The sequence below is a fragment of the Chrysemys picta genome, chromosome 8, assembly GCF_011386835.1.
Source record: "Chrysemys picta bellii isolate R12L10 chromosome 8, ASM1138683v2, whole genome shotgun sequence".
Lineage (NCBI taxonomy): Eukaryota > Metazoa > Chordata > Testudines > Emydidae > Chrysemys > Chrysemys picta.
The window spans coordinates 20935151-20948528 of record NC_088798.1 but is presented as its reverse complement, the minus strand read 5'-3'; the positions used below and the strand labels follow the sequence as shown (position 1 = coordinate 20948528).

The window sequence follows — 13378 nt, the reverse complement described above, 5'->3', positions numbered from 1 at the left end:
ATTCAGGTATATATAGATGTCATTTAAAATTCTGAAAATTAGCTATATAAGTATAAATAACATTAAGAATGAGTAAAATTACTTGGTATTAACAATAAATCTCCTTATTTGATTAAATTTGTTCATATGGTGAGCAAAGTAATGCTGAACTATTACTTATTAAACATGAGTCAGCAATATATATACTCTATGTTTGTTGGGAGAGGAACATCTTAGGCCCCAGTCTTGCAACTGACTCAGCACAAACAGACCTCTGTGTCTGTGCTAAACCTCACTGAAGTCAACAGTACTCAATACAGGTACAGGAGTCCTTCCACATAGGGAATGTCTACACTGCAATGTAAACCCAGGGTTAGTGGGACTTGAGTCAGCTGATCCACATTAGGGAACCCTGGACTTGAGTGTCTACATTGTATTTTAACCCTACATTGAGACTTTTCTAACCCATGCTCGAACCTAGGACTCTGGCATCCACACTACAGTGCACAGACCCGGCTCCAAGTAACCACATCCTAGAGTCCCTAGTACCCCCTCCCTCCCAATGTGACTGCTCTAGCCTTAGGACCAAGGTGCACTGTGAGAAAATTTTACTACCTGCCCTGTGTGTTGCAGAAAGTTTGAAGCAGCTCGCTTTGCAAAAGGCTTGACTGATTCACTCTCCATTGCAAACCCAGGAGGCTCTCTGATATTGTGCTTGCAGATTAATGATTAAAAGAGAATGGGTTAATGCTGACCTGAGCTGTTGCCGTTGGCTAAGTGGGGGTGGCTTCCATTTTCAATAGAGTGGATTGTAGATCGCTGGGATAGAGAGGACTAAGGAAATTATCCCATGGAATTGTGGGATACTTCCAGCTGACTCTTGGAATCTGAGTCAAGCGGGGCTGTGTCTACACTGCAATTAAGCAATAGAGCTCAGACCCTGGGTTCTGGCTTAACTTGAACTCAGACCATCCAGTCCTGCAGGATCCCGAGACCTTAGGTCTGAGCCCTGTGTTAGCTCAATTGCAGTGTTGACACAAGGGGGGTTAGGCTTCAGCCCGGCTCAAGCATGGGCTTACACTGCAGTGTAGACATACCTTGAGAGGCAGTTGCAGGATCAGGGTCTCAGTGGCTTTTGCACACAAATAGAATGGATTAGTTTATAGTGATAGGAAGTTTGGACCATGCAAAATTATACTGATCAGACCTGAATTCAAGAGGCAACAGTTATCTGCAATAAGTGTACAATTCTAGAGAAAAAAAGAAGAGGTTATTGAAGTTATTGCAATAATGGAAGTATCACTTTTAGCTACGTTGAATATTTACTTTTTGTGAAAATTAATTTCTTTTCCCTTTAGAGTAACAGTGCCTAAATGCCTAAAAATGTGAATTCCTTTTTCTACGAACGTTCGTAGTGGTTGATAGGTCTTAATCTACAAAGTGTAAATTGGTTGATTGTTACATTTCTGAGCACTAATGCTGGCTGCATAATTCGTTTAACAATAAATCCCTAAAAATACAGACAATATTAACATATAAAGATGACTGTTAACATTTTAACATTGGACCAAATCTAGGAGCACTCAAGAAACTCCAACCAAAGTTGATGAAAGTTTTCTCTAAAGAAGGACTGAGGACCCTCTTTGTGCATTCTTTACATGCCCCAAGCTCACACTGACTTTAGTGGAAGTTTAGGTTATTCAAAGAGTGCAGGAATATAGGGACCAAGTGAAGACTATAAGATTTGGCACTTAGAACTTGACCAACATATTATTTCTGGAACTCTGGGATCAGTAGTTACAGATTTTCATGCTACAGACGAATAATAAGACTCTGATCCTGCAAAAACTTATGAATGTTCTTAACTTTAAATGCATGAATAGTGTAAAAATATTTGTAGGATCTGGGCCTAAGGTGGGTTGCTTGTCATGGCTTAGCTGTGGCAAAAGTAAAAAAATTGAGAAGTTGTAATGTTGGGGCTTTTTTAAAAAGAAAAAAAAAATGGAAAATGCACAGAGGACCAGAATTTCAGATGATGTAAATCTGCATAATTCCGTTGACTTCAACAAAGCTATGCTGATATCCACCAGCTGAGGATTAAGCCTAGAACACTTAAAATATTATTGGCTCTGGTTGGAAACTTTTCTAATGAAACCTTTATTTAGAAGAAAACCAAGGAAAAAAACCTCTTCATGAATTTTTGTGACTCCCACCCTCCCCATTTTAGACGAGGATTAAAATGTTCAGAAGTGCCTAAAGTCCCTCAGCACTAAGAAGATGAAAATCAGTGGGAGTTAGGCTACTAAATACCTAAGTCAATTTTGACAACGGGACTTAAGACACTTATCCTAGCTCTAATTACTATGTTTACTTTCTATTAGCAAGAATTAAAGAGTTGTCATTGATAATTTAAAAGCCTAGAAAGATAGCAAAACACCAAATGAGAGCCTCATGTGTAAAGGTTAATGGAAAAATCTCTCTTCCACATGAAGAGGTAAAAAGGGGGGGAGAAGGAGTAAACAAAAACAGGAATAGATAGGGAATGGGGAGCCAGAAGACAAGAATGGAGGCACAGAAGGATTAAGGGATACAAAAGACAGAGAATATGCCCAGTATAAAATCCTTGGGTCCTTGTGTCCCAACACAGGCCACGAGTGATCCCATTCACTAGAGTCCTCTGGCCTTAACTTATTAAATTTGGTCAGGACATACAATCCCACCTGATGAAAGCAGTAAGTCCCTCAAAGGTGAGCTTTCCCAATTAATACCACAACATTCAGCAGAAACTATATCTAAAATTGTAGCTAATACAGAGGACATGGAAACTGCTGGGACTAAAAGCTTCATAAATCTAACAATAGTCTGTTAAAACATAGGTTTTATCTATGGCCCTTACCAAGATATCTTGCTCTTTACTACTAATGAAAAGACATAGATTAAAAGTTATTACCTGGTTGTCAGATAGCCACAAAGCTGCAAGTTCTTTAAGCTTAGTAAAAGTGAATGGTAAATTCTTCAGTCTGTAAACAACAATATTGGAACAATATGAATGTCTCATGTACAGTAGCCTCTTTTAAAGGGACACTGTCAAATTTTTATACAATGTATTTCAGCTGGATCATACTGAAATTGGTAGCATTTTTCATTTTTATTTTCTTTGTTTGGTTTTAAAGAAAGATATTTTTATAAAGGATATTCTCATTGAATTATTGCATTTAAAAGCGAGAGCTACATTTTGATCCTGAACAAACAGATAAAGTGCCTTTGAGATATTAAAGAACAATTGTCTTTGCCTTATTGTTAACATATGAATTGCTGAATGAATACTTTCCCCCTTGCACAATAAGAAGTTATTATTCGAACTTGCCTGGCATTATACAATATCAATAAAGAGCAGACAACCAAAATAATGCCTTATAACACAGTATTTCTTGGAAAGTACTCATTAAGGGGATTTGTTTATAGATACAACATACCATTTGGCATTTTAATTTTCTATTAGAATATATTCTGCAGTAATCTGAAACACCTTTTTGAAGAGACACTATAATACAGTCATTATGATTTTTCCCATAAGACAAAATGAAATGTAACAGTAAAACAAAAGCTCTAAATTGCAAAATGTAGTTATATATGTGAACAGATGTTTTCATGTAATATCAGTTAGCTTGGTCTGCTAAAAGCGACCTGCAAAAGAAGGATGGGAATGGGTAAATTTTCTCTCCCTGCCCCCTTTTTTGTTTTCCTTTTCTTTTTTGTTTGTTTGTTTCTTTATGAAGCATAATAAAGGCCTGAAAGTTTTTGTCCCAGGCCCCACAGGAAGACAGACAAGACACCAGGATTGTGGTTTAACTAGCCTTTATTAAGTAACATATCTCAATGATTCAGCCAGTGCAAGTCATCCTTCCTTTGTAATTTGTACCACCTGATGGAGAAGCTGCCATCAGCCCTCCATCTTGTCAGCCTGTTCCCAGCACCATTGCTGATCCCCATCACCCTCCACTTGTAGAAGGGTTAATTGGGGGTAGGTCGGAAAGAGGGGATTGTATCCAGAGATTAGAGGCCCTAACCCCATTAATTCTTTAGGAAGTGCTTTCTACTAATCCATTTCCAGTTTATCAGGGAACTGGACCTCCTACTGAATGACTTCCTGCACTAAGCACCTGCAGCCTAACCTACCCTTTAGGTCTCGGGATTGTTGCAAGGAAGGTGAAAAAACCCACACCACCCTGGCTAAACTGGCAGTGAGGAAAAATATTTCTTCCCAGCCCCCAAAAGGCGACTGGCATGATGCCCACAACAAGGCCCCCAAACCTCGTACTACTCTAATCCCAAGAGGGAAAAGGGAGCCTTTCTTCCTGGTGCAGAATTTATAAGCTCTCCCGTTGTGTCCACAGGAGCCATTAGACCACGGGTGGGCAAATTACAGCCCGTGGGACACATCTGGCCCTCCAGCCAGTTTAAATTGGTCCTCGAGCTCCTGCTGGGGAGCGGGGTCGGAGGCCCTGCATATCTGCCAAGGCTCCTGGAAGCAGCAGCATGTCCCCCCTCCGTTTAGGGGCCGCCGTGTGCTGCCCTCGCCCCAAGCGCCACCCCTGCAGCTCCCATTGGCCAGGAACTGCGGTGAATGGGAGCTGCAGGGGTGGTGCTTAAGAACAGGGGAACGCGCAAAGCCACCTGGCCGCACCTCCGCATAGGAGCCGGAGAGGGGACATGCAGCTGCTTCCAGGAGCTGCTTGAGGTAAGCGCCACCTGGAGTCTGCACCCTTGACCCCTTCCCATGCCCCAACCCCCTGCCCCAGCCCTGATTCCTCTCCTGTACCCCAAACCCCTGCCCCAGCCCAGAGCCCCCTCCCACACCCTGAACTCCTCATTTCTGGCCCCACCCCAGAGCCGTCACCCCCTCCTGCACCCCAACTCCAATTTCATGAGCATTCATGACCCACATACAATTTCCATATGCAGATGTGGTCCTCGGGCCAAAAGGTTTGTCCACCCCTGCATTAGCCTAAGGCTTCATCTGTTTGTCCAACTAATCAGTCACAGAGCCCCCTCTCCCCAAGTCCAGGAGGGGGGCTCTATGACTGCTTAGTTGGTCAGACAGATGTCCAACAAGCATGGGAAGAAACTACGTTTTTGCATCACATTATCACCAAAGACAAGGATATAAGCTATTTAGTAAAGACCATATATTAGTTCAAAAAGAAGGATTATATTTACCTCTGATAATTCATTTTAAATAGTTATATTAAAAATACCTGAAGATGTTGCATCTGAAGAAGTGAGGTTTTTTTACCCACGAAAGCTTATGCCCAAATAAATCTGTTAGTCTTTAAGGTGCCACCTGACTCCTTGTTGTTTTTGTGGATACAGACTAACCCGGCCACCTCCTGATATTAAAAATACCGGTTTCCTTGTCTATTAGAATGAATGATATTCCATTGCAAAATATGAATATATATTACCCCGGTGAGATAATCTCCAATTCCTGGCTCTATGGACGGAAAAGTGTTATACATTTTAAATCCTATAATTAGTACCACAAGAAAGGAAAAGATGCCTAAACTAGCTGAAATTTAGTTTTCACTACTATGTTATCAGTAAAGTGGATCACAGATTAATTAATTACTACTTGTCTCTGGAATACTGCAGGCTCTGACATATTCCTCATAAATTAACATGATAAACTTAAGTTCTACAAGAATTAATATAAAGATTCTCAAACAGAGCGAATACCTGAATTTTTCATTCAGAATTTGGCTCCTCTTTAAAGAACTGACATTTATTTTGTGTATTCAGACACACTGAAATAATATTAAGGTTGAAAACTTACTTTGACTTGCATTGTTATGCCTAAATATGTAAAATCGCTCTCTATACTGAGACAAACTAATTCATGCACACAGCAATGCATGGCCAAATTTTTAAATTCAGAATTGGGTCTAAGAAAGTTTAGAGGGATCTTTAGTTAACATAGAATTTTAACCTTCTCCTGACGCCACTGACAGCAAATGCTTATCAAATGGGACTTCCTCCAGACCCATTTAAATTCCCTTTTATTTATCAAAATGCAATTAGATGCCTCCTCTATCTTATTTATTGCCCCAATTTTGGGTCCCCAGGCTTGAGTATAAGGGAATGTACGCTGGTATATGTCGTGCACTGAGGAGACAAAAAGAGAGAAGTGTAGTAAGAAAAGCAACTAACAGGAATGAGTAAGAATGTGTTGTATTTTAATTTATACACACATACACATTTTTTTCTGGCTCTTCATGTGCACATTACATAAACTTACATCCCCTTACACTAATTCACATATTAGTAGGTAGGTGTGGGTAGGATTAAGGGAGTCTAATATAGTGTAAGTGTAAAAGGACCATAATCTGGTCTCAATTAATCCATTGCAAATCCATTGATTTCAATGAGCTTGCACCATTATGAATCAGAACATAATTTGGTCCAGAGAGTCTACAGTGCGCCATCATTTTTATTTAGTCTTTAGAGAGTCTAAATAGTCTTGAGAGTCTTTGATATTTGGAAATAATTTATGTGTTTTAGATGCAGACAGCAGCTCGTGTAGATACACATATTCATGCCAGATATCCAAATGGCTTCTTGTGCCAAATAAGGCCTTTCTGTAAAATAAAAAAATGTATAGTATTCTGTTATAGCTAGAAAAAGATAGTTACCTTTTCTGTAACTGGTGTTCTTTGAGATGTGTTGCTCATGTCCATTCCATATTAGGTGTGTGTGCTCGCCACATGCACTGGTGCTGGAAATTTTTCCCTCAGCAGTATCTGTAGGGGACCAGCTCTGGCGCCCTCTGGAGTGGCACCCACATGGCGCGGTATAAGGGGCACCGCTGGCTCCCCCTCACCCTCAGTTCCTTCTTGCCGGAAACATTGACAGTGGGGAAGGAGGGTCGGTTGTGGAATGGACATGAGCAACGCATCTCGTAGAACACCAGTTACGGAAAAGGTAACTGTCTTTTTCAAGTGCTTGCTCATGTCCATTCCATATTAGGTGACTCCAAAGCAGTACTCCTGGAGGTGGGTAGGAGTTCACGGAATTGTAGATTGCAACACAGCTCTGCTGAACCCAGTGTTGTTTCTGGCCTGCTGAGTGATGGCATAATGAGCGGTAAACGTGTGAACAGAGGACCACGTTGTGGCTCTCAGATGTCCTGGATAGGGATGTGCGCCAGGAAGGCCACTGAAGACGCCCATGCTCTTGTCGAGTGGGCTCTGACAATTGGCGATGGCGGAACCCCCACCAGGTCGTAACAGGTCTTATGCACTAGGTGATCCAACTGGAAATCCTCTGCGAGGACACCGGGTGACCCTTCATCCTATCTGCTGTAGCAATGAAGAGTTGAGAAGGGCATGGTACATTCTAAGTAGAAAGCCAAGGCCTCTGGACGTCCAGGGCATGAAGACACCTCTTCTCACTGGTCTTGTGCAGTTTGGGACAGAACACTGGGAAGAAGATGTTCTGGTTCATATGGAAGGTGGAAACAACCTTTGGGAGGAAGGCCGGGTGGGGCCACAACTGAATCTTATCTTTGTAGAAGACCGTGTACGGAGGTTCTGAGGTCAAGGCTTTAATTTCAGAGACCTGTCTTGCTGACGTCACTGCCACCAGGAATGCGTCCTTCCATGACAGGTGGGAAAGGGAGCAGGAACCCAGAGGCTCAAAGGGCGGGCCAGTGAGCCTAGAAAGGACCAAGTTAAGATCCCACTGCGGAACAGGAGGCCGAACCTGAAGGAAGAGTTTCTCGATCCCTCAAGTATCAGAGGGGTAGCCGTGTTAGTCTGAATCTGTAAAAAGCAACAGAGGGTCCTGTGGCACCTTTGAGACTAACAGAAGTACTGGGAGCATAAGCTTTCGTGGGTAAGAACCTCACTTCTTCAGATGCAAGACGTGCATCTGAAGAAGTGAGGTTCTTACCCACGAAAGCTTATGCTCCCAGTACTTCTGTTAGTCTCAAAGGTGCCACAGGACCCTCTGTTGCTTTCGATCCCTCAAGAATCTGACCACTATACCATGGGAAAACACCATCTGTTCTTGGATTGGCGAGTGAAAAGCGGAGATGACCGCTAGATATACTCTAATGGAAGAGTGTGCCAGGTCCTGATTCCTCAAGTTGAGCAGGTACTCCAGGACAGCCTGTATGGAAGAATGTGAGGGAGAGATGCTGCGCTTGGACACCCAGCGGGAAAACCTCGTTTGGAAGCTCATACTACAGTTGTCTCTTTTTGTCTTCTCAGTGCATTACATATACCAACATACATTCCCTTATACTCAAGCATGGGAACCCAAAGTTTGGGGCAATAAATAAGATACAGGGGGCGTCTAATTACATTTTGATAAATAAAAGGGAATTTAAATGGGTCTGGAGGAAGTCTACATTTGTATAGCATGCGCCGTCTGGGGCATCAAGAGAAGGTTTAAATTCTATGTTAACTAAAGATCCCTCTAAACTTTCTTAGACCCAATTCTGAATTTGAAAATTTGGCCATGCATTGCTGTGTGCATGAATTAGTTTGTCTCAGTGTAGTGCTTGTTTTTTTGTGATTGGGAGTAATCTGAATATTGCTCTTTAGAATCATAGAATCATAGAATATCAGGGTTGGAAGGGACCTCAGGAGGTCATCTAGTCCAACCCCCTGCTCAAAGCAGGACCAATTCCCAACTAAATCATCCCAGCCAGGGCTTTGTCAAGCCGGGCCTTAAAAACCTCCAAGGAAGGAGACTCCACCACCTCCCTAGATAACGCATTCCAGTGCTTCACCACCCTCCTAGTGAAATAGTGTTTCCTAATATCCAACCTGGACCTCCCCCACTGCAACTTGAGACCATTGCTGCTTGTTCTGTCATCTGCCACCACTGAGAACAGCCAAGCTCCATCCTCTTTGGAACCCCCCTTCAGGTAGTTGAAGGCTGCTATCAAATCCCCCCCTCATTCTTCTCTTCTGGAGACTAAACAATCCCAGTTCCCTAAGCCTCTCCTCATAAGTCATGTGCTCCAGACCCCTAATCATTTTTGTTGCCCTCCGTTGGACTCTTTCCAATTTTTCCACATCCTTCTTGTAGTGTGGGGCCCAAAACTGGACACAGTATTCCAGATGAGGCCTCACCAATGTCGAATAAAGGGGAATGATCACGTTCCTCGATCTGCTGGCAATGCCCCTACTTATACAGCCCAAAATGCCGTTAGCCTTCTTGGCAACAATGTTGACTCATATCCAGCTTCTCGTCCACTGTGACCCCTAGGTCCTTTTCTGCAGAACTGCTACCTACCCATTCGGTCCCTAGTCTGTAGCAGTGCATGGGATTCTTCCGTCCTAAGTGCAGGAATCTGCACTTATCCTTGTTGAACCTCATCAGGTTTTTTTTGGCCCAATCCTCTAATTTGTCTAGGTCCCTCTGTATCCGATCCCTACCCTCTAGTGTATTTACCACGCCTCCTAGTTTAGTGTCATCTGCAAACTTGCTGAGAGTGCAGTCCACACCATCCTCCAGATCATTAATAAAGATATTAAACAAAACCGGCCCCAGGACCGATCCTTCGGGCACTCCGCTTGAAACCGGCTGCCAACTAGACATGGAGCCATTGATCACTACCCGTTGAGCCCGACGATCTAGCAAGCTTTTTATCCACCTTACAGTCCATTCATCCAGGCCATACTTCTTTAACTTGGCGGCAAGAATACTGTGGGAGACCGTATCAAAAGCTTTGCTAAAGTCAAGGAATAACACATCCACTGCTTTTCCCTCATCCACAGAGCCAGTTATCTCATCATAGAAGGCAATTAGGTTCCTTCTTTGGTGTAAAGCATAATCTATCACACAGGTAAGCTTACATGGATGGTGAAATAAATTGGAGTACCCAAGGAGACTGTCTGTTTTTCCATGTTAAGGCTGTTATGGTGTTTGAGGAATTCTCACTTGATAAATGGTTGGTGAAATCTAACTATAGAACTTACAACCATTTTGGGGTTTGTGTCCTGCTTTGTAAATGTCTACTGTGAGGTTGGTACTCATGGTCTTGAGCCACTGCAGGCAGTTTGACAACTTCCATCCAGAAATCATGCTGTTAGATGTAGGGTACATGAGTTGAGATGCAGGATGGCTCCTCCATTCTGGGACAACAGGTCTGAGAATAGCAAAAGTAGTTTCAGAGGATGTCTCAACAATTTCACCAGTTTGAGTACCAGAACTGCTAGGATAACAAACATTTCTTGTTTCTCTTTGTCACAAAAAGTCTGTTGATCAATGACCCCTTTCCTTGAACATCAGCTGAATCGTGAATTGTCCACTTGTGCTCTGATGAAAAGTCAAACTGACCACCAGCATGTTCTGCAGATACAGAAGGTGAACTGCTGCAAGAGAGAGCTGATGCTGAATACATTAATTCAGTAACTGAACTGCTTCTCAGCACAAAGGTGATGATTGAGCCCGTACCTGCCTGTTTATATAAAACCTGGCAGTTGTGCCATCTGTCATGATCTGAATGGACAGTCATTGTATTAGAAGGAAGAACTCCAGGCAAGCTTTATGAGATGCTCTGAACTCTAGAATATTCATTTGTGAGTGTGTCTTCTTGGGAGTCCCTAATCCAGGAGTGAAGGGTCCATCACTATATTTTTGGTTAGGAGGAGCAGGGGGAAGGGACTCCTATGCATACCTTGTTGGGGTCCCTTCCACCAACTTGGCGAGAGAGAAAATGTTGCAGAACCATCAGAGGCATGTCTAAATTGTGCCTGCTTGGAATGTACACTAATTTTAGCCAGCTCTGCATGCAGCATAGATATAGTTTGGCGTGCAATGTGATAAAAGTGTAGGTGGCATGTGTCCTAGAAGGCTCAGACAAGTTCATACTTTTATTCTCCCTGCAGCTGGGAGAAGAGCATGGCTATAATCTTGGACCCGTCCTGAGGCAGGTAAACTCTGGCTGGTTTTAAGGTATGTCTCAAATGGAGCTGGAGGTGTAACTTCCAGCTCGGGTAGACATACCCACACTGAATCTGACTGGGCTAGCATGTTAAAAACAGAAGTGTAGCTGTAGCAGTGCAAGCAACAGAACAGGCTCAATTGGAGCTAGCCCACGTATGTCTACCTGAGCTGGAAGTTAAACCTCTACCTCCAGCATAGAGTTCCATTAGATCTAAAATGACCCCTATAAACTCTATGAATTGCGTTGGTGTCAAAAACAGACTTCTCTGTTGACTTTTATGCCGAAGGACATCAATAGCCAAAAAATGCTGTAAATGGAACTCTGAACTTTTTGGCAAGACTTGCCTCTGATGAGCCAGTCATCCAGATATCAATAGACCATTATTCCTGGTCTCCTTAAGTGTGCTACTTAAGTAGCTACTACTGCTATGACTGTGGTAAATTACATCGATGCTATAGAAAAGCCAAAGGGTGGAATTCTATACTAAAAGTTGTTTTGATTGACCAGAAATTTCAGAAATTTCTTGTGTACCAAATATGTGGCGATATGAAAACAGGCATCCTACAGTTTGATGTGCTCAGTACTGAGATAGTTATTGCTGCTGAGAAGAGGTAGCAGCTGATGCAGACACATGGAGTGCTGTAGCACCTCAGCAGTTGTAGTCTTGGGTAGGTCTACACTTACCTCCGGGTCCGGCGGTAGGCAATCGATCTTCTGGGATCGATTTATCGCTTCTTGTCCCGAAAGTACTCGCCGTCGACGCCGGTACTCCAGCTCGGCGAGAGGAGTACGCGGCATCAACGGGGGAGTCTGCTGCCACGTTATTAACGTAGCTGAATTTGCGTACCTTAGTTCGAAGTGGGGGGTTAGTGTGGACCAGGTAATGATAGTGGAGAACGTACCCTCAGTGAATGGTACCTGATAGTTGGTACTGTAGAAACTCCTCCAGTACACACTTTGGGCCATGGAGTCTACTTAGATTAGAAGTGGAGAGGCGATTTTGACCTCTTTCTTGCAGAAGTCTTTTGAGGAGCTCTCTCTATTCTTCGAGGTTGAACGACAATCCTTTCTCTCAGCACTCTAACAGGGACAATCCTACCAGTACATCTGGAAGTTGAAGGTTAAGTAGATGGAGCCCTGAAGCTATCAGATGCCAGGCTCAGCGGGGCACTTCTCAGTATCACAGGCTAACATCCCAGGGAAGTCAGATGGACCAGGTCTGATGCAGGCACATGAAGTAGTCAAAGAGAAACATTTTACGCCTCACATCTCTGACCTTTAAGGTCCTTTTTTGAAAAGGACTTACACACAGTGAATTTACTGGAAGTATCCCATAAGAAAGGCACCTCATATGCTCATTAATGGGGGTTTCTGCCTCACCAGAGAGGCAAAATTGATTACTTTTACTTGTACAGTAATTACTGTTCATTGAGATGTGTTGTACACATATACATTCCACTGTAGGTATATATGCACCCAATACATTTGAGTTGGAGACTTTTGCCAGCAGTACGACTATGTGTCCCAACTATCCTCATGCATGGAGCTGAGGATACAGAGAGGCATGGGTGCCACTAACTCCCTCTTTGTTCCTTCCCACCACCGTCTAATTAATACCCAAAGTAGCAGGGAAGGTGGAAGGATCCGGAATGACTATGTGCATAATAAATCTCGAAGAACAGTTACTGTACAGGTAAGTAACTGTTTTTTCTCCTTCAAGTGATTGTGCACATATATATTCCACTGTAAGTGATTCATCAGCAGTTTCCTTACAGGTGGTGGGACTTTGGATTACTTGGAGAGAATGTAGCACTGATTTTCCAAAGTAGGTGTCATCCCGGGAAGCTTGAGTGATAGTGTAGTATCTGGAAAAAATGCATTCAGATGGACATTTGTAAAATAGCAGCGTGGTCACAACAGCTATGTTAATCCAGAAGGCTGACAAAGTGGACTGAGCTCTAGTGGAATAGACTATTATCCTTGGAGGAGAAACTTTTGCTAGATCATAGCAGAGCTGGATACAGTCTGAAATCCAATGTGACATGCACTGGGCTGTAACTGGTTGCCCTTTAATTCTTTCAGCAAAGGCTATAAAAAATTTAAGAGACCATCTGAAAGACTTTGTGTGGTCCAGGTAAAAACACTAAAAGGAGATCTTTTGAAATTCTTCATGGAACAGAATTTTCTTGGGCTGGGTGGCTGGGTCCTAAAATTCCAGCGTGGACCTGAGAAACTTTCTAGATTAATTTTTCATCAAATTACATGTTTCCACAAAATATATTTCAGTTGTAATGAACTGGCATGTTTTTTTATGGAAAAAAAGTTTTCATGAAAAATTTTCCATCAGCTCTAACAGTGACCCACATATGTAACTCCAACAGTTATGACAGTCTTCATGTTCATATTCTTAATTGAATTTAAATAGATTTTAATAAAGTAGTC

General features: G+C 42.6%; 1 protein-coding gene across 15 annotated transcripts in view; it reads right to left on the bottom strand.

Annotated features, from left to right (window-relative positions):
- Window positions 1-13378, bottom strand: part of LRRC7 (leucine rich repeat containing 7) — a 349370-nt gene that overhangs the window by 70428 nt on the left and 265564 nt on the right. For all 15 annotated transcript variants that reach the window (XR_010589655.1, XR_010589656.1, XR_010589657.1 and 12 more), the window contains one exon: window positions 2930-2999. Coding sequence is in view for 12 of the 15 variants with exons in the window: in XM_008172560.4 (XP_008170782.1) it covers window positions 2930-2999 (70 nt within the window). In the remaining 3 variants the exon portion in view is untranslated. The remainder of the gene's footprint in view (window positions 1-2929; window positions 3000-13378) is intronic.